Source organism: Mustelus asterias, chromosome 19, assembly GCF_964213995.1.
Source record: "Mustelus asterias chromosome 19, sMusAst1.hap1.1, whole genome shotgun sequence".
Classification (NCBI taxonomy): domain Eukaryota; kingdom Metazoa; phylum Chordata; class Chondrichthyes; order Carcharhiniformes; family Triakidae; genus Mustelus; species Mustelus asterias.
This window is the reverse complement of record NC_135819.1, coordinates 3,265,935-3,293,931: the sequence shown is the minus strand read 5'-3', so window position 1 is coordinate 3,293,931 and position 27,997 is coordinate 3,265,935. Positions and strand designations below refer to the sequence as shown.

At 49.9% G+C, this 27,997-nt stretch overlaps 1 protein-coding gene across 1 annotated transcript; it reads left to right on the top strand.

Annotated features, from left to right (window-relative positions):
• The first annotated feature begins 15 nt into the window (after positions 1-15).
• LOC144507620 (E3 ubiquitin-protein ligase RNF220-like) lies at positions 16-27,997 on the top strand. Its single transcript, XM_078234774.1, has 10 exons — positions 16-22; positions 2,773-2,937; positions 4,623-4,749; positions 7,793-7,829; positions 10,581-10,664; positions 13,683-13,725; positions 20,618-20,664; positions 22,212-22,344; positions 26,614-26,710; positions 27,904-27,997. Exons 1-10 carry the CDS (start codon positions 16-18, stop codon positions 27,995-27,997), a joined length of 834 nt encoding a protein of 277 aa, XP_078090900.1.

Here is a 27,997-nt window from a genome sequence, read left to right as displayed (position 1 = left end):
TAGGGATTGTATTCGATGAAAGGTGAGTTTATTGTGTGCTGTATAGTATGGGATCAGTTCTATCTCTGGTTCATGAGGTCACTCGGTTTTTAGGTACTTTCCTCAGATACTCTGTCACCCTAACGAGATCCATGTGTGAGATCACCATGTCCTCCCCAATGTCACCTCGCTGTCCCTCACACTGTCTGCGCTTTCAGTACAGGTAGTTCAGCCTGTCAGCTACTCGACTGAGTGAACCTGCGAGTTATTCAACCTCACAGCTGTGTTGATGAAGACAACCTGACTGTGTGTAGCTGTGTGGAGCTCCCTGACCAGATCCTGAGGTGACTCACAATGTAGTCAGCGTCTGGTGAATGGTGCAGACAGCGAGCTTTCTACAGTAAGATGTGCACCGTTCACAAGTGTCGATGTAAGGAGTGCTCCCCGCTCTCCAACAGAGCTATTTACATTCAGTTTCTGTGACTGGTCGTTCACTTCCTTCAATATACTGTGAGGGGACAGCTCCAGTCTCATTTCCTGTACATCAGTGGAGACATACATAGAATCCCTACAGTGCAGAAGGAGGCCGTTCGGCCCATCGTGTCTGCACTGACAACAATCCCACCCAGGCCCTATTCCCGTAACCCTAGGTATTTACCCTGCTAATCCCCCTGACACTAAGGGGCAATTTAGCATGGCCAATCCACCTAACCTGCACATCTTTGGACACTAAGGGGCAATTTAGCATGGCCAATTCACCTAACCTGCACATCTTTGGACACTAAGGGGCAATTTAGCATGACCAATCCACCTAACCTGCACACCTTTGGACACTAAGGGGCAATTTAGCACGGCCAATCCACCTAACCTGCACATCTTTGGACACTAAGGGGCAATTTAGCATGGCCAATCTACCTAACCGTAACATCTTTGGACACTAAGGGGCAATTTAGCATGGCCAATCCACCGAACCGTAACATCTTTGGACACTAAGGGGCAATTTAGCATGACCAATCCACCTAACCTGCACATCTTTGGACACTAAGGGGCAATTTAGCACGGCCAATCCACCTAACCTGCACATCTTTGGACACTAAGGGGCAATTTAGCATGGCCAATCCACCGAACCGTAACATCTTTGGACACTAAGGGGCAATTTAGCACGGCCAATCCACCTAACCTGCACATCTTTGGACACTAAGGGGCAATTTAGCATGGCCAATTCACCTAACCTGCACATCTTTGGACACTAAGGGGCAATTTAGCATGACCAATCCACCTAACCTGCACATCTTTGGACACTAAGGGGCAATTTAGCACGGCCAATCCACCTAACCTGCACATCTTTGGACACTAAGGGGCAATTTAGCATGGCCAATCTACCTAACCGTAACATCTTTGGACACTAAGGGGCAATTTAGCATGGCCAATCCACCGAACCGTAACATCTTTGGACACTAAGGGGCAATTTAGCATGACCAATCCACCTAACCTGCACATCTTTGGACACTAAGGGGCAATTTAGCACGGCCAATCCACCTAACCTGCACATCTTTGGACACTAAGGGGCAATTTAGCACGGCCAATCCACCTAACCTGCACATCTTTGGACACTAAGGGGCAATTTAGCATGGCCAATCTACCTAACCGTAACATCTTTGGACACTAAGGGGCAATTTAGCATGGCCAATCCACCGAACCGTAACATCTTTGGACACTAAGGGGCAATTTAGCATGACCAATCCACCTAACCTGCACATCTTTGGACACTAAGGGGCAATTTAGCACGGCCAATCCACCTAACCTGCACATCTTTGGACTGTGGGAGAAAACCAGAACACCCGGAGGAAACCCACGCAGACATGGGAAGAACGTGCAGACTCCGCACAGACAGTGACCTGAGGCCGGAGTTGAACCCACGTCCCTGGCACTGTGAGGCAGCAGTGCTGCCACCTACCCCCCCCCCCCCCCCCCCACCCCCCTCCACCCCATGTTACCATGCAAGAGAATTGGTGGAGATGTGTCAAACACTGCTGGCTGTGTGATTATCCATTCCCGTCGTGCACTGCAGTAAATCACCAAAACTCCAAACCCACAACCTCTACCAGCGAGAGGGACAATGGCAGCACATTGCGGGGGGGGGGAGGGTGAGCACCACCACCCTGAGGTTCCCCTCCAAACCACACACCACTCTGACTTGGAAATATATTGGCCGTTCCTTCAGTGTCGCTGGGTCAAAATCCTTCAACCCCCTCCCTAACAGCACTGTGGGTGTACCTACCCCACATGGACTGCAGCAAGTTCAAGATGGCGGCTCACCACCACCTTCTCAAGGGGAAATTAAGGATGGGCAAATAGACGCTGGGCCTAGCCAGCGGCGCCCACACCCAGTAAATTAATTTTAAAATGTGCCGGGTGGCTGGAGTAGGCCGAGGAGCTGACCTGGTCGAGTGAGGCCTACGCCGTGAAGCGGACATTGCTGAGAGACAAAGTAAGGGTTAAAAAGGAGCCTCCTGTCGAGGTTAAAATCAAATAATAAATATTCAGGACTGATTGCTGAGGCAAACCGTTAACAGATTTGTTTGCGGTTGCTAATACCCCTTGAGGCTTGGTGGTTTGACACAAGCCTCACCGCACACCCCGCCCCCCCACACCACCCCCGCTCTGTGTGGGTCACCGTGTGGATAATGACCTGATAATCACTCAGGTTTGTCTTTTCCCAGGAGCCTGGCAGGTGGGCCGCTGTTTATTGAGCTGAATGGCGGTTTACAACAGCGTTGCTTGTGTGAACAGATGCTCTCGATAGATCAACGAAGAGTCAAGCTGCCCAGTTCCCAGCTCCGAGCGGGGCCCTGCTCTTTAAACAATCATTGAATTGTGGCTCCTGCGCTGCCCTGAGCAATGTTTGCCGAAGCAAAGGAAATCAACTGGAGTCCAGGGCACGCTCTCAGCGCAGGAGTAACGCGCAGACTGCGTGCGTTGGTCTGTCACAGCACTCAACAACACTTGTCTTTCCCAAGGAGCAATCAGCCAAGCCGGCAGCACCTCAGAGACATCCCTTCCTTCATTCCTTGTCACTTTTCAAATCTTTTTATTAATCACCGGAGGTCGAGATGCCAGCCAGGCAGAACCTAAGTGTTGACACTGGCTATTGCCGGATTCATCCACCCTCTCATACACAGATCATAGAATCCCTGCAGTGCGGAGGGAGGCCATTCAGCCCAACGAGTCTGCACTGACAACAATCCCACCCACGCCCTATCCCCGTAACCCCACATATTTACCCTGCTAATCCCTCGAACCTACGTAACCCGGGACACAAAGGGGCAATTTAGCACGGCCAATCAACCTAATCTGTGCAAGGAACGACAAAAGGTTGTGAATATAGCCCAATCCATCATGCAAATGGGTGGGCGACACGGTAGCACAGTGGTTAGCACTGCTGCTTCACAGCTCCAGGGATCTGGGTTCGATTCCCAGCTTGGGTCACTGTCTGTGTGGAGTTTGCACATTCTCCTCGTGTCTGCGTGGGTTTCCTCCGGGTGCTCCGGTTTCCTCCTACAGTCCAAAGATGTGCGGGTTAGGTTGATTGGCCAGGCTAAAATTGCCCCTTCGTGTCCTGAGATGCGTAGGTTAGAGGGATTGTGTAGGAATATGGAGGTAGGGCTTGGGTGGGATTGTGGTCGGTGCAGACTCGATGGGCCGAATGGCCTCTTTCTGCACTGTAGGGTTTTTATGATTTCTATGAAACCAGCCTCCCATCCATTGACTCTGTCTACACTTCCCGCTGCCTCAGCAAAGCAGCCAGCATAATTAAGGACCCCACGCACCCCGGACATTCTCTCTTCCACCTTCTTCCTTCAGGAAAAAGATACGAAAGTCTGAGGTCACATACCAACCGACTCAAGAACAGCTTCTTCCCTGCTGCTGTCAGACTTTTGAATGGACCTACCTCGCATTAAGTTGATCTTTCTCTATACCCTAGCTATGACTGTAACACTACATTCTGCACCATCTCCTTTCCTTCTCTATGAACGGTATGCTTTGTCTGTATAGCGCGCAAGAAACAATACTTTTCACTGTATGTTAATACATGTGACAATAATAAATCAAATCAAATCTTTGGACTGTGGGAGGAAACCGGAGCACCCGGAGGAATCCCACGCAGACACGGGGAGAATGTGCAAACTCCACACAGTGACCCAAGCTGGGAATCGTGGGTTCGAATCGTGGCTCGGGTCACTGTCTGTGTGGAGTCTGCACATTCTCCCTGTGTCTGTGCGTGTTTCCTCCGGGTGCTCCGGTTTCCTCCCACAGTCCAAACGACGTGCTGGTTAGGGTGCATTGGCTGTGCTAAATTCTCTCTCAGTGTACCCAGACAGGCGCCGGAGTGTGGCGACTAGGGGGATTTTCACAGTAACTTTATTGCAGTGTTAATGTAAGCCGACTTGTGACACTAATAAATGAATACCCTCCCTCAGCACTGCAGTGGAAGGTTGGCAGAGGTTATAGATTCAACCCACACCGTACTGACCCAGAGGAGGAGTGCTGAATCTGACCTAAACTGACATGTCCTAGAGCTGATGGTTTGATTGGAAGGGCAGACTTTGCGATTTGATGGCTGTTTGTGTATCTTCTTGTAGACGTTAAGACCGCCCACGACTGCTCAACACTCCCGCGCTGCCCTCTGTGCAAGGAGGAGTTAACTCGAGGAGATCTCCAGCAACACCTGAAGCAGGAATTGGAAAGATTGATCGCACTCAGCCCCAGGTCTGTGTCAGGGGAACAAGTGTCGATGGTAGCTGTAAGGTGGGGATGCTGGCGTTGGACTGGGGTGGGCACAGTAAGAAGTCTCACAGCACCAGGCTAAAGTCCAACTGGTTTATTTGGAATCGCGCTGCTCCTTCATCACTCACCTGATGAAGGAGCAGCGCTCTGAAAGCTGGTGATTCCAAATAAACCTGTTGGACTTTAACCTGATGTTACGAGACTTCTTACTGGGGGAACAAGTGGGGGGACATTCATTCTGCTGCTCCGCACCTTCCCGCTTTCCCTCTCTGCCTCCCACATTGTCGGAAACTCAAACCCAGTAACTGTTTGTCTCACCGCCCCACGTCTCTGCTGAAAACGGTCTGCCTTTGCTGGTGCAAGAGATATGAATTTGAGAGAGGACTGGACCTCATTTTGGAACTCTCCGAGGCGGGGTGAGGGGGGGGCGAAGACAACCTTACCGAAAAAATTCTAAATGTTGAACGAGTGTAAAAATGGAAGGGAATTGCACCGAATCTTTGGGTGAGCTCCCAGACGCAATCGTACGGCACTTAGAGAAAAAAAGATCCCAAATGTGATTCTCGCCAGTAGGGGAGGGAGCGGAGTTGGTAAGATTACCCCCACTGTATTTCTCAAGTGGCTGGGATCTGTATGATGAATCTGGATGTGAATGGGTAATTATTTGTGGGTGAGACTGTCTGTAGCTCATTTACCAATAGTCAGGGCACCAAGGGAAAAGGGACATTATTTGTGTAGATTTTACAGTGAGTCATGATCATAGCTTATACATTTGGGTTTCCACCATGAATAAAGTGGGAGGGTGAGTTATATTTGGGAGGGGTTGACTTCCCAGGAATTATGAAATTGTTTACATCAGTTGCGAGCACAATGCTTTTCCTCAAAATCTTCCAGCTCCGACAATGGGAGCACAGTGGTTAGCATTGCTGCCTCACAGCACCAGTGACCCCGGTTCGATTCCCGGCTTGGGTTACTGTCTGTGTAGACCTACACATCTTTGGGACACTAAAGGGCAATTTTACATGGTCAATCCACCTAACCCGCACATCTTTGGGACACTAAGGGGCAATTTAGCATGGTCAATCCACCTAACCCGCACATCTTTGGGACACTAAGGGGCAATTTAGCATGGCCAATCCACCTTACCTACACATCTTTGGACACTAAGGGGCAAGTTAGCATGGCCAATCCACCTGACTTGCACATCTTTGGAGACTAAGGGGCAAGTTAACATGGCCAATCCACCGAGCCTGCACATCTTTGGGACACTAAGGGGCAATTTAGCATGGCCAATCCACCTAACCAGCACATATTTGGGACACTAAGGGGCAACTTAACATGGCCAATCCACCTAACCTGCACATATTTGGGATACTAAGGGGCAATTTAGCATGGCCAATCCACCTTACTTACACATCCTTTGACTGTGGGAGGAAACCAGAGCACCCGGAGGAAACCCACGCAGACACGGGGAGAACGTGCAAATTCCACACCGACAGTCACCCAAGGCCGGAATCGAACCCGTGTCCATGGGGCTGTGAGGCAGCAGCGCTAACCACTGTGCCATCCATGAACAAATCCTTGAAGAATATCTACCCTGAGGTTCTCCTCATCCCCAAGCGAGCCACTGATGCTTTAGAATGCAATTGCTTCCACAAAGCTGGAATATCCGGAAGAGGGTAACGTGCGTTATTAGCTGCATCTGTTAATAGATTGGGAAATGTTGATGTACAAATGGACCTGGATGTCCTTGTTCACCAGTTGCTGAAAGCAGTTACAGCAGGGAATTAGGAAGACAAGTGGTATATTGGCCTTCATTGCAAGAGGATTTGAGTACAGGGATAGGGATGTTTTACTGCAGCTGTACAGGGCCTTGGTGAGGCCACACCTGGAGTATTGTGTGCAGTTTTGGTCTCCTTACCTAAGAAAGGATATACTTGCCATAGAGGGAGAGCAGCAAAGGTTCACCAGTCTGATTCCTGGGATGGCCGGATTGTCTTAGGAGGAGAGATTGGGTTGCCTGGGCCTATCTTCTCTGGAATTTGATGAATGAGAAGAGATCCCATAGAAAAATATAAGAATTCTGACAGGGCTGGACAGACTGGATGCAGGGATGATATTTCCCCAGCCAGTTGGGTCTAGAACAAGGGGTCATAGTCTCAGGATACGGGGTAGACCATTTTGGAGCGAGAAGAGAAATTTCTTCACTCAGAGGGTGGCAAACCTGTGGATTTCTCGACCACAGAAGGCTGTGGAGGCTTTGATAATCCCTGAATATATTAAAGAAGAAAATAGATAGATTTCTAGACTCTAAAGGTGTGAAGGGATATGGAGAGAGCATGGGAGTATGGTTAGATTCATAGAATCTACACTGCAGAAGGAGGCCATTTGGCCCATTGAGTCTGCACCGATCACAATCCCACCCAGGCCCTATTCCCGTAACCCCTCATATTTACAGTCCTAATCCCCCTGACACTAAGGGGCAATTTATCATGGCCAATCAACCTAACCCGCACATCTTTGGACTGTGGGCGGAAACTGGGGCACCCGAAGGAAACCCTCGCAGACACGGGGAGAATGTGCAAACTCCACACAGTCACCTGAGGCCGGAATCGAACCTGGGTCCCTGGTGCTGTGAGGCAGCAGTGCTAACCACTGTGCCACCATGCCGCCCTTACCAATACCAAATGGCTTTGAGATAGAGGGTTGGCGGTGATCATGTTGAATGGTGGAGCAGGCTCGGAGGGCCGAATGGCCCACTCCTACTTTTCTATGTTTCTATCTTCTCACTCCCCAATCCTGCCCTGTGCATGTGAGACAAGATGGCCGGGAGTGCTCCCCACTGACGGATAATGGAATGCGGTTGTCTAGGAGACCAGGCAAATTGTCAAGAGGTCAATCCAGGGCTCCAGTGAGGGAGCTTGATGTTTCTGGGATTTGTGTAGCCTAATCAGACAGTGGGGTGTCTAATTCTCTATGATCTCACTGACACCTCCAAACGCTAACTTTGGTTCCTTTCTTTCAGCTGTGAGGAGGAAAGTGCAACTTTACAACCGACGCAGGTAACTGATGGCGCATCTTTCTGTTTTCTGATTTGATTTGATTTATTATTGTCACATGTATCAGCATACAGTGAAAAGTATTGTTTATTGCGCACTATACAGACAAAGCATACTGTTCATAGAGAAGGAAAGCAGAGAGTGCAGAATGCAGTGTTACAGTCATCGCTAGGGTGTAGAGAAAGATCAACTTAGTGCAAGGTAGGTCCATTCAAAAGTCTGACAGCAGCAGGGAAGAAGCTGTTCTTGAGTCGGATGGTACGGGACCTCAGACTTTTGTGTCTTTTTCCTGATGGAAGGTGGAAGAGAGAATGTCCGGGGTGCGTGGGGTCCTTGATTATGCTGGCTGCTTTCCCGAGGCAGCGGGAAGTGTAGACAGAGTCAATGGATGGGAGGCAGGTTTGCGTGATGCATTGGGCTACATTCACGACCTTTTGTAGTTCCTTGTGGTCTTGGGCAGAACAGGAGCCATACCAAGCTGTGATACAACCAGAAAGAATGTTTTCTATGGTGCACCTGTAAAAGTTGGTGAGAGTCGTAGCTGACATGCCAAATTTCCTTAGTCTTCTGAGAAAGTAGAGGCGTTGGTGGGCTTTCTTAACTATAGTGTCAGCATGGAGGAACCAGGACAGGTCGTTGGTGATCTGGACATCTAAAAACTTGAAGCTCTCGACCATTTCTACTTCGTCCCCTTTGATGTAGACAGATGCATGACCTTCACTACGCTTCCTGAAGTCGATGACAATCTCCTTCGTTTTGTTGACATTGAGGGAGAGATTATTGTTGCCGCACCAGTTCACCAGATTCTCTATCTCATTCCTGTACTCTGTCTCGTCATTGTCTAAGATCAAAGAATGAAGTCCTCAGTGTGTAATTAGAACATTATTGAACTCAATGTCAAGGCGGCAGTCCCAGCGGGTAGAGCACTGGACAGAGATGGGATTAAGCTTGCCTATGTCCAGGTTTCTGCCCTTCCAATCGTGGACACAGATTCCTGAACTAATGCCCGCGTGCCAGTGTCTGCTGCCAGTCCAGCCACCGACAGCCATGCCTTAAATGTATATGAAGCAGCGGCCAGGTTTTAGGCCTAGTCATAGGATCTTAGAGATAAACAGCATGGAAACAGGCCCTTCGGCCCAACTCGTCCATGCCAACCAGGTTTCCTAAACTGAACTAGTCCCATTTGCCTGCGTTTGGCCCACATAGAAATGGCAGATGAAGTTTAATCCAGACAAATGCGAGGTGATGCATTTTGGAGGATCAAATTTAGGCGTGAATTATACTGTAAATGGCAGAACCCTTAGGATTATTAATGCACAAGAGGCATCTGTTCGTGCAGAACCACAGTTCCCTAAAACTGGCAACACAGGTGGCCAAGGTGGTTAAGAAGGCATATGGCATGCTTGCCTTCATCAACCGGGGCATTGAGTACAGGAGTTGGGAAATCATGTTGCAGCTATATAAAACCTTGGTTAGGCCGCATTTGGAGTATTCCATGCAGTTCTGGTCACCACACTACCAGAAGTACGTGGAAGTTTTGGAGAGAGCGCAGAGAAGGTTCACCAGGATGTTGCCGGGTCTCAAGGGTGTTGACGATGAGGAGAGGTTGAATAAACTGGGATTGTTTTCACTGGAAAGACGGAGGCTGAGGGGTGACCTGATAGAGGTCCACAAAATTATGAGAGGCATAGACAGGGTGGGATAGTCAGAGGCTTTTTCTCCAGGGTGGAAGTATCAATTACAAGGGGGCACAGGTTCAATGTGAGAGGGGGAAAGTTTAAGGGAGATGTGCGGGGAGGTTTTTCACGGAGAGAGTGGTGGGTGCCTGGAACGCGCTGCCAGAGGAGGTGGTGGAAGCAGGAACATTAACAACATTTAAGAGGCATCTGGATGGAAATAGAGGGATACAGATCAAGTAAGGCCAGAAGTCTTTTTTAGTTCAGTTAGGGTATCATGATCGGCTCAGGCTTGGAGGGCCGAAGGGCCTGTTTCTGTACTATACTTTTCTTTGTTCTTGTCCTTAAACCTTTCCCATCCATGTACCTGTCCAAATATCTTTTAAATGTTGTAATTGTACCCGCCTCTACCATCTCCTCTGGCACCTCATTCCATACCCGCACCATCTTCTGTGTGAAAAAGTTACCCCTCGGATCTCTTTTAAATCTTTCCCCTCTCACCTTAACCTACACCCTCTAGTTTTGGGCTCCCCCGACCCTAGGGAAAAGACCTTGACTGTTCACCTTATTAATACACCTCATGATTTTATAAACCTCTATAAGGTCACCCCCTCATCCTCCTACGCTCTAGGGAAAAAGTTTAATGATGTTACATTAACACTGCAATGAAGTTACTGTGAAAATCCCCTAGTCGCCACACTCCGGCGCCTGTTCGGGTAACACTGAGGGAGAATTTAGCACGGCCAATGCACCTTTACCTGCACGTCTTTCGGACTGTGGGAGAAAACTGGAGCACCCGGAGGAAACCCACGCAGACATGGGGAGAACGTGCAGACTCCACACAGACAGTGACCCAAGTCGGGAATCGAACCCAGGTCCCTGGCGCTGTGAGGCAGCAGTGCTAACCACTGTGCCACTGTGCCGCCTTTTGCTAAGTTAAGGCAAAACCTTTACTGATTCCAAAACTGGGGCAGTCTGACCTCCCTGTGATTAACCTACACATGAGACATACACTGTGACCCTCACATTCCTGTTGTCTTCACTATCTGTCGTATTAATGCTTCCTATCTTTCTCCAGAGTCCTTCCATTAAGAAAGAAGTGGAGTCTCCCAGTGGGTCACCCGTATCGACAGACGATGGGCACCATCTGGAACGACAACAGGTGAAACCGTGATGAGTGACGTGCCACATTGTCCAATGGTTGTGAGATTGCCTTAGTCCCATCTGTCTTGCTGCAGAATGTCAACTGCATTTCCTTAGCAATAAGGGGGCAGTGCCAGAGGAAATGCCAGGGCACAGTCCGGGCATGACCCTCTGCCGTCTGGGGTCTATACTTACGATGTGGAGATGCCGGCGTTGGACTGGGGTAAACACAGTAAGAAGTTTAACAACACCAGGTTAAAGTCCAACAGGTTTATTTGGTAGCAAAAGCCACACAAGCTTTCGAGGCTCTGAGCCCCTTCTTCAGGTGAGTGAAGAAGGGGCTCAGAGCCTCGAAAGCTTGTGTGGCTTTTGCTACCAAATAAACCTGTTGGACTTTAACCTGGTGTTGTTAAACTTCTTACTGTCTATACTTACAGCAGTGGGTTCTCTTTGTCAGGTTCCCGGTTATCCCGACCTGTTGGAAGGGGAATTCCTTACGTGGAGAGGATGATACAGTGGGAGGACCCAATTTCTTCACCCAGAGGGTGGTGAATGTGTGGGATTCACTACCACAGGAAGTAGTTGAGGCCAAAACCTTGTGCGATTTCAAGAAGAAATTAGATATAGCTCTTGGGGCTAAAGGGATCGAGGGATATGGGGGGGAAGGCGGGGGGGATCAGCATATTGAATTTGATGATCAGCCATGATCAAAATGAATGGTGGAGCAGGCTTGAAGGGCCGAATGGCCTCCTCCTGCTTCTAGTTTCTATGTCATGTCATTGAAATTTTCACAGTAACTTCTTTGCAGTGTTAATGTCAGCGTACTTGTGACACTAATAAATAAACTTTAAAGCTTAATGCCATTGGTGGGGGAGGGAGGGGGAGGGGGGATTATCTCAATGGGAAATCACGCCAGTGTAAATGCCATTTTGGGACTTCTGTTTGATTCCCCCTCCACTCCCCTCTGGCCTCCCCAGCCGCTGGAAATGGTGAAAGTTCCGCCCACCCCCATTGTGTCCTTCACAATCTCTTTGTGGCATCAGCTTTGGCTGCCACCCTCTCGCTGGAACATGGCCAATTTTATCAGCATTAAGCTTCAAAAGCTTCACCAATCCCGATGCAAAAGATCAAGGAAGGAAACAAATCCGTGATTAACACCGTTATATTTTCTTTTATTCGTTCTTGGAGTGTGAGCGTCGCTGACGAGGCCAGCATTTAACGGCCATTCCTAATTGCCCCTGAGTGGTGAGCTGTACATGACCGAGTGGCTCGCTGTGGATTTGGGAGGGGGCACTTAAGAGTCAACTGCATGGCTGGGGTCAGGAGTCACGTGACCTGGTCTGTGACCAGGCGAGAATCCTCCTCAGGAGGCCGTGAGCAAACCAGATGGGCCTTCACCCCAATTCAGTCATTTCACCATCATTAATACGATTAGTATTGAGTATTAGTATCGTAGAATCCCGATAGGGCAGAAGGAGGCCATTTGGCTCATTGAGTCTGCACTGACCATAATCCCACCCAGGTCCTATCCCCATAACCCCATGCATTTACCCTAGCTAATCCCCCTGACTCTAAGGGGCAACTTAGCATGGCCAATCCACCTAACCCGCACATCTTTCAGACTGTGGGAGGAAACCGGAGCCCCCGGAGGAAACCCACGCAGACACGGGGAGAAAGTGCAAACTCCACACAGACAATGTGATGGGTTTGCCTGGATGGGTGCGGCTTCAACAACACTCAAGAAGCTCGACACCATCCAGGACAAAGCAGCCCGTTTGATTGGCACCACACCCACAAACATCCACTCCCTCCACCACCGACGCTCAGTAGCAGCAGTGTGTACCATCTACAAGATGCACTGCAGCAACTCACCAAAGATCCTTAGCCAGCACCTTCTAAATCCACGGCCTCTTCCATCTCGAAGGACAAGGGTAGCAGATACATGGGAACACCACCACCTGCAAGTTCCCCTCCAAGCCACTCACCATCCTGACTTCGAAATATATCGACCGTTCCTTTGCAGTCGCTGGGTCAAATTCCCGGAATTCCCTCCCTAACGGCATTGTGGGTCAACCCACAGCACATGGGCTGAAGAAGGCAGCTCACCACCACCTTCTCAAGGGCAACAAGGGATGGACAATAAAAGCTGGCCAGCCAGCGACGCCCATGTCCTATGATTGAATTTAAAAAAAATCTATCCCAGTTTATTAATTACCTGAATTTAAATTCCTCCATTGTTGGTGGTGGGATTTGAACTTGTGACCCAAGAGGATTATTCTGGGTTACTAGCCCAGAGAGATTCCCACTTTGCTATTCAATATATCGAATTATACTACCTCTAAGTCACTCTAAAGTAGCTTCCCATTGCGGGTGCAGAGATGCTGTTCCAAGTACAGGAGCAGGGATGTGTTGTTGCAATTATACAGGGCCTTGGTGAGGCCACACCTAGAGTATTGTGTGCAGTTTTGGTCTCCTTTTCTGAGGAAGGATGTTCTTGCTCTCGAGGGAGTGCAGCGAAGGTTTACCAGGCTGATTCCAGGGATGGCGGGACTGATATATGAGGAGAGGTTGACTTTCACTGGATAGTTTTCGCTGGAGTTCAGACGAATGAGGGGGAATCTCATAGAGACTTATAAAATTCTAACAGGACTAGACAGGGTAGATGCACAGATTCCCGATGGTGGGGAGTCCAGAACCAGGGGTCACACAGTCTGAGGATTCAGGGTAGACCATTTAGGATGGAGGTGAGGAGACATTTCTTCACCCAGAGAGTGGTGAGCCTGTGGAATTCATTACCACAGGAAGTAGTTGATGCCAAAACATTGAATGTATTCAAGAGGCGGCTGGATATAGCACTTGGGGTGAATGGGGTCAAAGGTTATGGGGAGAAAGCAGGATTAGGCTATTGAGTTGGACGATCAGCCATGATCGTGATGAATGGCGGAGCAGGCTCGAAGGGCCGAATGGCCTCCTCCTGCTCCTATCTTCTATGTTTCTATGTAAATAATCAACTATAACAACTTCTGTTTGTCCACAGACTCTGCAACAAGTAAAGATCAACAGAGAGGGCCGGCGGAACGGTGAGTCTTACACTGAGGGACAAGATGGAAGGTCAAAACTAGGGCAGCAGACATGTGCATATGTCAATATGTATACACTTTGATTTGATTTATTATTGTCATATGTATTAGGATACAGTGAAAAGTATTGTTTCTCGCGCGCTGTACAGACGAAGCATACCGTTCATAGAGTACATAGGGGAGAAGGAAAGGAGAGAGTGCAGAATGTAGTGTTACAGTCATAGCTAGGGTGGAGAGAAAGATCAGCTTAATGCGGGGTAGGTCCATTCAAAAGTGGAGCAGCAGGGAAGAAGCTGTTCGTGAGTCGGTTGGAACGTGACCTCAGACTTTTGTATCTTTTTCCTGACGGAAGAAGGTGGAAGAGAGAATGTCCGGGTGCGTGGGGTCCTTGTTTATGCTGGCTGCTTTTCCAAGGCAGCGGGAAGTGTAGACAGAGTCAATGGATGGGAGGCTGGTTTGCGTGATGGATTGGGCTACGTTCACAACCCTTTGTAGTTTCTTGCGGTCTTGGTCAGAGCAGGAACCCATACCAAGCTGTGATACAACCGGATAGGATGCTTTCTATGGTGCGTCTGTAAAAATTGGTGAGAGTCGTAGCGGACATGCCAAATTTCCTTAGCCTCCTGAGAAAGTAAAGTTTCACTAGTGGACGGTTTCACCGAAGTGAATTCACTCTTTGTCTTACTCTGACAGTGAAGTGTAAGGGTTTGTTTGACAGCTTGACAAGATAATGTGATTAGCACTGGGACGCTTCCTTATAGGAGGACACAGGGTCATTCAAAAACCTTAGTGTGAGGACGTGAGTTGAAATCCCACTGCCACTAACCCCGTCACTGACAGCTTTCCCCCACACTCCAATGTGAAATCAATGCTTAAATGAAAATAATTCCATCAATGAAACTTTATTAACTCTGCGTGCGAATACACGGGGGAGCTGGGGGATTAAGTTGAAGATCAGCTGTTCGAGCAGAAACTCATTGCGGCTCCCGGAATTGGAACTGGCGGCTGTGAAATGGGATAACATCCCAGCTCAGTCTGCTGCAGAACCCGTCGACATAGTTCAAAGATTCTCCCGTATCTTTGAAGGATTATTCAGCAAAGAGGCAGATTGCACCACTGACTGTCCCTGTGTGTAACCCCGTCTGTCTCTCTGCAAAAACACGCAATTCAATTAGCCATTGAATTTCTTCAATGTTCCTCGCAAAAGGTTTCACAGGAGCCGAGACTCCAACTTGACCTCAAATTTAGAAGAAATATTAGACCATTAGTTCCAAATAAAACATCGGAAATTGGTGCTGTCCCCGTTCTGACCCAGACTCCAGCGATCTGATTATTTTAATGCATTGCCCGAGAGAGAAATGTCAGGCGAAGCAATCCATGGCTCTTCATAAAGACAAGATTGGACACTGGATAATACTCTCCACTGGCGGCACGGTAGCACAGTGGTTAGCACTGCTGCTTCACAGCTCCAGGGTCCCGGGTTCGATTCCCGGCGCGGGTCACTGTCTGTGTGGAGTTTGCACATTCTCCTCGTGTCTGCGTGGGTTTCCTCCGGGTGCTCCGGTTTCCTCCCACAGTCCAAAGATGTGCGGGTTAGGTTGATTGGCCAGGTTAAAAAAAAATTGCCCCTTAGAGTCCTGGGATGTGTAGGTTAGAGGGATTAGCGGGTAAATATGTGGGGGTAGGGCCTGGGTGGGATTGTGGTCGGTGCAGACTCGATGGGCCGAATGGCCTCCTTCTGCACTGTAGGGTTTCTATGATGATTTCTATGAAAACGTCGCGGTACGAATAGCGATGCACAGCCTCCTCACACAGTGCTTGGATATGTTTGAAGGGGGAAGTTCTATTCTCCTTACAGGATCCCACAGAATCCCGACAGTGCAGAAAGAGATCATTCTGCCCATCGGGCCTGCACTGACAGCAATCCCAACCAGGCCCCATCCCCGTAACCCTGACACTAAGGGGCAATATAGCATGGCCAAGCCACCGAACCTACGAATCTTGAGACACTAATGGGTAAATTAGCATGGCCAATCCACCGAGCCTGCACATCTTTGGACACTAATGGGGCGGCACATTGGCACAGTGGTTAGTTAGCACTGCTGCCTCACAGCGCCAGGGACCTGGGTTCGATTCCCGGCTTGGGTCACTGTCTGTGTGGAGTCTGCACATTCTCCCCGAGTCTATGTAGATTTCCTCCGGGTGCTCCGGTTTCCTCCCACAGTCTGAAAGACGTGCTGGTTAGGTGCATTGGCCATGCTAAATTCTCCCTCAGTGTACCCGAACAGGTGCAGGATTGTGGTGACTCAGAGATTTTCACAGTAACTTCATTGCAATGTTAATGTAAGCCTGCTTGTGACACTAATAAATAAACTTTAAAACTAATTGGCAATTTGGCATGGCCAATCCACCTAACCTGCACATCTTTGGACTGTGGGAGGAAACCGGAGCACCCGGAGGAAACCCATGCAGACACGAGGAGAATGTGCAAACTCCACACAGACAGTGACCCAAGCCGGGGATCGAACCTGGGTCCCTGGCGCTGTGAAGCAGCAGTGCTCACCACTGTGCCACCGTGCCACCCTACATGGTGTTTCCTACATTACAAGAATGACAACACTTTAATAGCGATTCATTGAATGTAAAGCATTATGGGATGCTTTGAGGTCCTTGCTACTCGGCCTTTGGGCTAAGGTCAAGCGTGCCATTGGCAGCCCTGCACTTGATAGAAGTCAATGAGGTTACACTGAGTATTTTTAGGGGCGGCACGGTGGCACAGTGGTTAGCACTGCTGCCTCAGAGCGCCAGGGACCCGGGTTCGATTCCCGGCTTGGGTCACTGTCTGTGTGGAGTCTGCATGTTCTCCCCGTGTCTGCGTGGGTTTCCTCTGGGTTCTCCGGTTTCCTCCCACAGTCTGAAAGACGTGCTGGTTAGGGTGCATCAGCCGTGCTAAATTCTCCCTCAGTGTACCCAAACAGGCGCCGGAGTGTGGCCACTAGGGGAATTTCATTGCAGTGTTAATGTAAGCCGACTTGTGACCAATAAATAAACTTTCACTTTAAGGCGCTATATGAATGAAAGTCTTCTTCATGACTGGACAGAATTAAAGAGGGATTCCATTCCTTCTAAATGGACCCATAAGACCCAAAATTTACAAAACGAAAGAGCTCCTACGTTCACTGGTGTGGACAGCACGGTGGCACAGTGGTTGGCACTGCTGCCTCACAGCGCCAGGGACCCGGGTTCAATTCTCAGCTTGGGTCACTGTCTGTGTGGAGTTTGCACGTTCTCCCCGTGTCTGCGTGGGTTTCCTTCAGATGCTCCGGTTTCCCCCCCACAGTCCAAAGATGTGCAGGTTAGGTGGATTGGCCGTTGCTAAACTGCCCATTAGTTTTAAAGTTTATCTATTCGTGTCACAAGTAGTCTTACATTCGTGTCCAAAGATATGTAGGTTACCATGGTTTGGTATGATTTCTATGATTTCTGGCCATGCTAAATTGACCTTTAGTCTCCAAAGATCATAGAATCATAGAATCCCTACTGTGCAGTAGGAGGCCATTCAGCCCATCGAGCCGACAATGACCCCACCCAGGCCCTATCACCGTAACCCCACGTGAATACCCTGCCAATCCCCCTGACAGTAAGGGGCAATTTATCATGACCCATCCATCTAACTCACATATCTTTGGACGTGTAGATGTGTAGGTTAGGAATACTGCAGTGAGTAACTCACCTCCTGACTCCCCAAAGCCTGTCCACTATCTACAAGGCACAAGTCAGGAGTGTGATGGAATACTCCCCACTTGCCTGGATGGGTACAGCTCCAACAACACTCAAGAAGCTCGACACCATCCAGGACAAAGCAGCCCCGCTTGATTGGCACCACATCCACAAACATTCACTCCCTCCACCACTGACACTCAGTAGCAGCAGCGTGTATTATCTACAAGATGCACTGCAGCAATCCACCAAAGATCCTTAGACAGCACCTTCCAAACCCACGACCACTTCCATCTAGAAGGACAAGGGCAGCAGATACATGGGAACACCACCACCTGCAAGTTCCCCTCCAAGCCACTCACCATCCTGACTTGGAAATATATCGGCCGTTCCTTCGCAGTCGCTGGGTCAAAATCCTGGAATTCCCTCCCTAACGGCATTGTGGGTCAACCCACAGCATGGGGACTGCAGCGATTCAAGATGGCAGCTCACCACCACCTTCTCAAAGGCAACTAGGGATGGGCAATAAATGCTGGCCTAGCCAGCGACACCCATGTCCCACAAATGAATAAAAAAAAGGTTAGGTGGATTGGCCATGCTAATTTGACCCTTAGGGTCAGGGGGATTGACAGGGTAAATATGTGGGGTTATGGGGATAGGGTCTGGGTGGGATTGTTGTCGGTACAGGCTTGATGGGCCAAATGGCCTCCTTTGTAGGGATTGTACTCTATTATCATGGAATCATAGAATCCTACAGTGCAGAAGGAAGCCATTCGGCCCATCAAATCTGCACTGACCACAATCCCACCCAGGCCCTATCTCCATAATGCCATGCCTTTACCCTAGCTAGTCCCCCTGACACTAAGGGACAATTTAGCCTGGCCAATCCACCTAACCCGCGCATCTTTGAACTGTGGGAGGAATACGGAGCACTCGGAGGAAACCCACACAGACATGGGGAGAATATGTAAACTCCACACAGACATTGACCCAAAGCTGGGAATTGAACCTGGATCCCTGGCGCTCTGAGGCAGCAGTGCTAACCACTGTGCCACCATGACACCCCTGTCAGTTTTCTGAAGTCAGGGTGTGTTTAATGCATTGAAATTACTAATCAGAAGCAGGTATCTCTTGGAAGCCTGGCTATCTCCATTGATGGCACGTTGGGGGGGGGGGGGGGGGGGGGGGGGGCGGAGGGGGGGGGGGGGGTGGAATCGAGAGCAATGAGCAATATTTCTTGGGACATGGTTTCACTCGAGGCAGCTACTTCTGACCCAGCTTTCCAAAAAGAGGGCAACATCGCCCCCTAGTGCATTGAATTCAAAATCCATCCTTCCCAAAACCTCTGGTGGCCGCAACCGCTGCTTACCCCATTCCAGTTTGTACCTCCTACCTTACTGTGTCCAACCCTGAGCTACCATGATCGACAGAGTACTCAGTTATCATGCACTCTGGCCCACTCTTGTTAAACACTTGAGTGGTCGTGAGGGAATGTGATGACGCGGTCACACGTGAGATCAGGTGGCGGGAGCCTGCCAGTTATCCCCGGGATCTCGGGCACAATACTGTATGTAACTGTTGAGCTTAGGAATGGACTACCTTTGTTGGAAGTCCCCGATATCGGGGGAGCCCACAACATTCTACAATCCTGACCGCAAATTCTCCCACATTTCACAAACCTCCACCAAAGCTGTCCATCATCAACATCCACGGTGATAGAAGTGCGAGCTATGGCTGGCAGACATCAGTGGACCGGCACGGTGGCACAGTGGTTAGCACTGCTGCCTCACAGCACCAGGGACCTGGATTCAATTCCGGCCTTGGGTCACTGTCTGTGCAGAGTCTGCATGTTCTCCCCGTGTCTGTGTGGGTTTCCTCTGGGTGCTCTGGTTTTCTCCCACACGCCAAAGATGTAGAGGTTAGATGGATTGGCCATGCTAAATTGCCCTTTAATGCCTAAAGACGTGCAGGTTAGGTGGATGGGCCATGCTAAATTGCCCCTTAGTGTGTAAAGATATGCAGGTTAGGTGGATTGGCCATGCTAAATTGCCCCTTAGTGCCCAAAGATGTGCAGGTTAGGTGGATTGGCCATGCTAAATTGCCCCTTAGTGCCCAAAGATGTGCAGGTTAGGTGGATTGGCCATGCTAAATTGCCCCTTAGTGCCAAAGATGTGCAGGTTAGGTGGATTAGCCATGCTAAATTGCCCTTTAGTGTCTAAAGATGTCCAGGTTAGGTGGATTGGCCATGCTAAATTGCCCCTTAGTGTCCAAAGATGTGCAGGTTAGGTGGATTGGCCGTGCTAAATTGCCCCTTAGTGTCCAAAGATGTGCAGGTTAGGTGGATTGACCATGCTAAATTGCCCTTTAGTGTCTAAAGATGTCCAGGTTAGGTGGATTGGCCATGCTAAATTGCCCCTTAGTGTCCAAAGATGTGCAGGTTAGGTGGATTGGCCGTGCTAAATTGCCCCTTAGTGTCCAAAGACGTGCAGGTTAGGTGGATTGGCCAAGCTAAATTGCCCCTTAGTGTCCAAAGATGTGCAGGTTAGGTGGATTGGCCGTGCTAAATTGCCTCTTAGTATCCAAAGATGTGCAGGTTAGGTAGATTGGCCATGCTAAATTGCCCCTTAGTGTCCAAAGATGTACGGGTTAGGTGGATTGGCCATGCTAAATTGCCCCTTAGTGTCCAAAGACGTGCCGGTTACGTGGACTGACCATGCTAAATTGCTCCTTAGTGCCCAAAGGTGTGCAGGTTAGGTGGATTGATCATGCTAAATTGCCCTTTAGTGTCTAAAGATGTGCAGGTTAGGTGGATTGGCCGTGCTAAATTGCCCCTTAGTGTCCAAAGATGTGCAGGTTAGGTGGATTGGCCATGCTAAATTGCTCCTTAGTGTCCAAGGATGTGCAGGTTAGGTGGATTGGCCTTGCTAAATTGCCCCTAAGTATCAGGGGGATTAGCAGGGAAAATACGTGAGGTTATGGGAATAGAGCCCGCATGGGATTGTTGTCGGTGCAGACTCGATGGGCCAAATGGCCCCCTTCTGCACTGTAGGGGTTCTTTGATTCTTCCGTGCCGGTGCCACGGTAGAGATTAGGATGTAGTTTAGGATAGGGAACAGTCTCATTCACCTCAGAGTCACCAGCGGGCTCTCATTCTCCTCTCTTTATCTTCCAGCCAGGGCCAAGAGGTGTAAGCGGATCAGACCTTTGGATGAAGATCAGGTCGGTGTGATTGAGCTCATAAAAGGGTGGAGGAAGGCAGGGGAGACTTTGTACACAGGGAGAAACACAAGGCCCAATTTTAACCTCCTGGGCCTGAGGAGAGTGAGACATGAGGTGGGGCGGGGGGTGGGCGGGAGGGTGGAGATCTTGATCACATTCTTCTTTCTGACATACATGCTGCTTAGCAGCGTTTTTCTTGCCCAGCGCATGATGAGGCACAATTTTGGCACAATGCAACACCAGGTCGGTCGAGGTCTTGTTAGCCATTCGGCCCCAATTATATATGTTGGCTCACAATTTTGTTGTATACTCAAGGCTGTACAGGTCACAGGACAATGCCATCCAGACTCGGGGAAGCAGATCCAGGGTGAGGACAGGCTTGGGTAAGAGGGCTTTGAAGCTTTTGTTAAGGGGGATGCGGTATTCCCCTTCCAGCAGTACACCTCCTGGCTCCACTGTGCCGTCCCAAAGAGGCTAAGATGTTAGGGCTGTGTGATTTTATGATTCCTGCTCCTTTTCTAGAAGTTCATAAGATATAGGAGCAGAATGAGGCCATTCGGCCCATCGAGTCTGCTCCGCCATTCGATCATGGCTGATATGCTCCTCATCCCCATTTTCCTGCCTTCTCCCCATAGCCCTTCAACCCATTAAAAATCTGTCTAACTCCTCCTTAAATTTACTCACTGTCCCAGCATCCACCGCACTTTGGGGCAGCGAATTCCACAGGTTCACAACCCTTTGGGAGAAATAGTTTCTCCTCAACTCTGTTTTAAATTTGCTGCCCCTTATCCTAAGACTGTGACCTCTGATCCTAGAATGCCCCACAAGAGGAAGCATCCGCTCCCCGTCTACTTTATCCATACCTTTTATCATCTTGTATACCTCAATTTGATCTCCCCTCATTCTTCTAAATTCCAGAGAGTATTGGCCTAAACTGTTCAATCTCTCTTCATACGACAAACCCCTCGTCTCTGGAACCAATCTAGTGAACCTCCTCTGAACTGCCTCCAATGCCACTGCATCCCTCCTCAAATAAGTGGACCAAAACTGTGCACAATACTCCAGGTGCGGCCTCACCAATGCCTTGTATAGTTGCAGTAAGAAGTTTCACAACGCCAGGTTAAAGTCCAACAGGTTTATTTGGAATCACGAGCTTTCGGAGCGCTGCTCCTTCATGGATGGACTCACCTGATGAAGGAGCAGTGCCCCGAAAGCTCGTGATTCCAATTAAACCTCTTGGACTTTAATTTGGTTTTGTGAGACTTCTTGCTGTGCCCACCCCAGTCCAAAGCCAGCATCTCCACATCTTGTATAGTTGCAGCAATACTTCCTTACCTTTATATTCTATTCCTTTAGCTATAAATGCCAACATCCTATTCACTTTCTTTATTATCTGCTGTACTTGCATGCTAGTTTTCTGTGAACGAGGACTCCCAGATCCCTCTGCATCGGAGCACCCCCAAGCTTCTACATTTTCTTCTGCCTTGCTTAATGGGAGAGAGGAGGCTGTCACAGTTGACTATCCATGTTGTCTTCCTGCCTTGCAGATCGATGGCCCCTATTCGAAGGACCCCAGGTTCCGCAATATGGGGGAGGAAATTCCGAGTGGGAATCAGTACTTGCAGTGTCCGTGGCTTCGCCTGGGCAGACACAGCGCACAGCCATTCCCTGGCCTCAGAGGTAATCAGCGATGATGAGTTGACTTCCTGGGTGTGGAACAATGGGCAGGATTTAACCCCCCTCCCTTCCCCATCCCGGCAGGTTTTTGGTGCGGGCTGAGGTTGGTTTAGGGGTGGCACGGTGGCACAGTGGTTAACCCCACGTATTTGCCTTGCTAATCCCCCTGATACTAGGGGGAAATATAGCATGGCCAATCCACCTAACCTGCACATCTTTGGACACTAAGGGGCAATTTAGCATGGCCAATCCACCTAACCTGCACATCTTTGGACACTAAGGGGCAATTTAGCATGGCCAATCCACCTAACCTGCACATCTTTGGACACTAAGGGGCAATTTAGCATGGCCAATCCACCTAACCTGCACATCTTTGGACACTAAGGGGCAATTTAGCATGGCCAATCCACCTAACCTGCACATCTTTGGACACTAAGGGGCAATTTAGCATGGCCAATCCACCTAACCTGCACATCTTTGGACACTAAGGGGCAATTTAGCATGGCCAATCCACCTAACCTGCACATCTTTGGACACTAAGGGGCAATTTAGCATGGCCAATCCACCTAACCTGCACATCTTTGGACACTAAGGGGCAATTTAGCATGGCCAATCCACCTAACCTACACATCTTTGGACACTCGGGGCAATTTAGCATGGCCAATCCACCTCAACTGCACATCTTTGGACACTAAGAGGCAATTTAGCATGGCCAATCCACCTAACCTGCACACCTTTGGATACCAAGAAGCAATTTTACCATGGCCAATCCACCTAACCCGTACATCAATGGGGCACAGTGATTAGCACTGCTGCCTCACAGCGCCAGGGACCCAGGTTTGATTCCCAGCTTGGGTCACTGTCTGTGCAGAGTTTGCACGTTCTTCCCGTGGTTAGGTTGATTAGCTGTGCTACATTGCCCCGTGGTGTCAGGGGGGCTAGCTAGGGTAAAATACATGGGGTTATTGGGTAGGGCCTGGGTGGGATTGTTGTCAGTGCAGACTTGATGGGCTGAATGGCCTCCTTCTGCACTGTAAGGATTCTATGATTTTATGGTGGACTAGTAACCCTTCCCCCCCCCCCCCCCTCCCTACCACCCCCTCACCATAAGTAAATAACTGCGGCTCGTACAGGCTTGGTGTGGGCAGTCTGGTGGCAGTCACCCCGGTCATTTTTAAACAGCAGCAGGAACGAAGGTGGGAAGGAAAGTGGGGGGCAGTGGGGTGAGGGGGGAACACCTCATTCACTGCACCCCCCCCACACTCTGCACTGAGCGCTGTGTTTCCCGCGAGATCCGTGACTAGCACAAAGCAGAGCAGGATGCTGAAGCCTCGCCCCAAGTTACATGGTTCACTGTTGTCAGGTTATGTCCAAGATAGACGTTCCAGGTGTGAAGCCCTCCTGCAGGATCCTGCCAGCCTCTCAATGTGGCAACTCTGAACTGTCCCCTGAAATGGCCAAGTGGTCACTCTGTACCAAGCCACTGTGGAAAAGATCATAGAATCCCTACAGTGGCAGAAGGAGCCCATTCATCCCATCAAGTCTGCAATGACAACAATCCCACCCAAGCCCCACCTTTGGCGATGATCTTTGCATCGTCGATGGAGACGGGAGAGGTTCCGGAGGATTGGAGGATTGCAGATGTGGTCCCTATATTCAAGAAAGGGAACAGGGACAGCCCGAGAAATTACCGACCGGTGAGTCTAACCTCAGTGGTTGGTAAGTTGATGGAGAGGATCCTGAGAGACAGGATTTATGATCATCTAGAGAAGTTTAGTATGATCAAAAGTAGTCAGCACGGCTTTGTCAAGGGCAGGTCGTGCCTTACGAGCCTGGTTGAGTTCTTTGAAAATGTGACCAAACACATTGACGAAGGAAGAGCGGTGGATGTGGTCTATATGGACTTCAGCAAGGCGTTCGATAAGGTCCCCCATGCAAGACTTCTTGAGAAAGTGAGAGGGCATGGGATCCAAGGGGCTGTTGCCTTGTGGATCCAGAACTGGCTTGCCTGCAGAAGGCAGAGAGTGGCTGTGGAGGGGTCTTTCTCTGCATGGAGGTCAGTGACCAGTGGAGTGCCCCAGGGATCTGTTCTGGGACCCTTGCTGTTTGTCATTTTCATAAATGACCTGGATGAGGAAGTGGAGGGATGGGTTGGTAAGTTTGCTGACGACACCAAGGTAGGTGGTGTTGTGGATAGTTTGGAGGGATGTCAGAAGTTGCAGCGAGACATAGATAGAATGCAAGACTGGGCGGAGAAGTGGCAGATGGACTTCAACCCGGATAAGTGTGTGGTGATCCATTTTGGCAGATCCAATGGGATGAAGCAGCAGTATAATATGAAGGGTACCATTCTTAGCAGTGTAGAGGATCAGAAAGACCTTGGGGTCCGGGTCCATAGGACTCTTAAATCGGCCTCGCAGGTGGAGGATGCGGTCAAGAAGGTGTACGGCGTACTGGCCTTCATTAATCGAGGGATTGAGTTTAGGAGTCGGGAGATAATGCTGCAGCTTTATAGGACCCTGGTTAGACCCCACTTGGAGTACTGCGCGCAGTTCTGGTCACCTCATTACAGGAAAGATGTTGAAGCCATTGAAAGGGTGCAGAGGAGATTTACAAGGATGTTGCCTGGATTGGGGGGCATGCCTTATGAGGATAGGTTGAGGGAGCTTGGTCTCTTCTCCCTGGAGAGACGAAGGATGAGAGGTGACCTGATAGAGGTTTACAAGATGTTGAGAGGTCTGGATAGGGTAGACTCTCAGAGGCTATTTCCAAGGGCTGAAATGGTTGCTACGAGAGGACACAGGTTTAAGGTGCTGGGGGGTAGGTACAGAGGAGATGTCGGGGTAAGTTTTTCACTCAGAGGGTGGTGGGTGAGTGGAATCGGCTGACGTCGGTGGTGGTGGAGGCAAACTCGTTGGGGTCTTTTAAGAGACTTCTGGATGAGTACATGGGATTTAATGGGATTGAGGGCTATAGATAGGCCTAGAGGTGGGGATGTGATCGGCGCAACTTGTGGGCCGAAGGGCCTGTTTGTGCTGTGGCTTTCTATGTTCTATGTTCTATAACCCCATGTATTTACCCTAGCTAATCCCCCTGACACTAAGGGGCAATTTAGCATGGCCAATCCACCTAACCCGCACAGCAATGGGAGTAGCACAGTGGTATAGTGGTTAGCACTGCTGCCTCACAACGTCAGGGACTGGGTTCAATTCCGGCTTCGGGTCACTGTCTGTGTGGAGTTTGCACATTCTCCCCGTGTCTGCGTGGGTTTCCTCCGGGTGCTCTGGTTTCCTTCCACAGTCCAAAGATGTGCAGATTATGTGGATTGGCCACGGGAAATTGTCCCTTAGTGTCAGGGTAAATTAGTAGGGTAAATACGTGGGGTTGTTGGGATAGGGCCTGGGTGGGATTGCTGTTGGTGCCGACTCGATGGGCCAAAGGCCTCCTTCTGTGCTGTAGGGATTCTATGATCTTTGGACACTAAGGGGCAATTTAGCATGGCCAATCCTCCTAACCTACGCATCTTTGGACACTAAGGGGCAATTTAACATGGCCAATCCACCTAACCCACACATCTTTGGACACTAAAGGGCAATTTAGCATGGCCAATCCACCTAACCTGCACATCTTTCAGACTGTGAGAGGAAACCGGAGCACCCGAAGGAAACCCAGGCAGACACGGGGAGAACATGCAGACTCCACACAGACAGTGACCTGAGGCTGGAATCGAACCCAGGTCCCTGGCACTGTGGGGCGGCAGTGTTAATCAACGCGCTGCTGGTTCAAGAAGGTTTTTTTTTTAAGGAGAATTAATGTTGGGCTGGCCTTGCCTGCAAAGGCCCACAACCCATGAAATATATTTTTAAAAATCTGTCTCTGAGAATTATTGGCATTCCTCAATAATTAAAGCAAAAAATGTTGGATCTGGAGCGAGAGAGAAACAGAGTTAACACTTCGAGTCTATTGACCCTTCTACAAACTCCTTTCCTTTATATCTTTCCTCATTCAATAACTCCCTCAGTTGTTGGTTCTCATTGTTACAAACTTACGATGATCTTTTACACCTTACAATTTTGCTAACGTGTCACCTCTTGTTCCGCAACACTTTGTGAAGTCGGAAAGGTATTTATCAGGAATGATTAACCTTGCATTAACGCAGCATTGTTCCAAATGCCACCAAAGTGGTTTCAGAACTTGCAAACTTGCAACTATTCACATTGCTGCTGCTTTTACAATGAGTAACCGCTTTGCGTATCCACTGCTTTATTACAGAATCCAGTTCTTGCACAACCCAGAGTCCGACAAGCAGGGACAGTGATGGGGATCTGGACACTGATGGCGATGAACTCCCAGCCTGCACCAAGTTTAAGTATCCTTCGCATAAGTCATTGCAGTTCCAGTTCTGGCCCAATAGCATCCCCCCACTGTGCTACTCGAGTATCGGTATATAGAAATCAGTATTTCCATTTGATTAGTGGGTCTGGGACTGAATTCTCCCGCCCGTTAGTGTCTCCCCCACTCCCCCGCCGGGAGTGGTTCCCTCTGGAGGGGTTTACTTCTGCTCCCCACTAACGGGGAACAGGTGGCCCGTGCCCGCCGGGGGGAAGAGAGGACATTGCCCCCCCCCCTCCGGGAAGTCGGGGTAAGAGGGGGGTGCCCCTTGGGCAGTGCTAGCCTGACACTGCCAGCCTGGCACCCTGGCACTGCCAAAGGGACAAAGTGGCACTGTCCAATGGGGGACCTTGGCACTGTCCACTGGGCATTGGCAGTGCCAAGGAGTGGAACCTGCCGGGGTGGGAGTCTATAGCGGGGTGGGGTGGGGGGGGTGATCAGTGCAGTGGGGGGACTCGCTGCCACTCTGCAAGCGGATCGGTGGGGGAGGAGGGATTGAGGACGATCAGGACTGGCCATCAGAGGGAGGGGGGGAGAGGTAGGGGCTCCCAGGGGGTGGTCAGGGATAGTCATCGGGGGTGGGGTGTGGGGAGATCGGGGCTATCGGGGTGGGGGGGAGATCAGGGCTGGTCATCGGGATGGTGGGGTGGGGGGTATTGGGGAAATTGGGACTGGCTACAGGAGGGGCGGTGGGGGGGACATCGGGGTGGGCCCAGGGAGTCCTGGGAAGCCAGCGATCATTGGGGGGGTTTTGAAGGCCAGTGATGGGGGCTCGCGGCGAAGGCCAGTGATCGGGAAGCTGGCAATGGGGCGCCACCGCGCAAGCGCTGATCTCGGCGTTGACAGATCGGTGGATGCACAGTGACCTGCTTAACGCTATGCTGCCGGCCTCTCCAGCGGGAATAGGCCCAGTTTCCGCCCCCCCCACTGGATTTCCAGAGTGAATCCTGCTCGGGCACTCTGTGATGTACTGAGTAACGGAGATTCATTCCAGAAATCACGCTAAAAAAAACAGTGGGATTTACTCCCATTTTCCTGCACAGTGGGAATTTAGAATTTGGGAGAATTCCGGCCCAGATCTCTTGATCAGAGCCAGCAGTTGTTTACAACCTCTCTGATCTCTTTGATTGGAGATGTTCTGAATGTTCCCTTAACCAAGGCATTGTACAGGTGCTCGACGATGGAGAGACTAACTGGCCCGGCCCAGAAACTGTTGGAATCACAGGACAGATACCTGGATAACGTGATGATGAGGCAAGTTTAA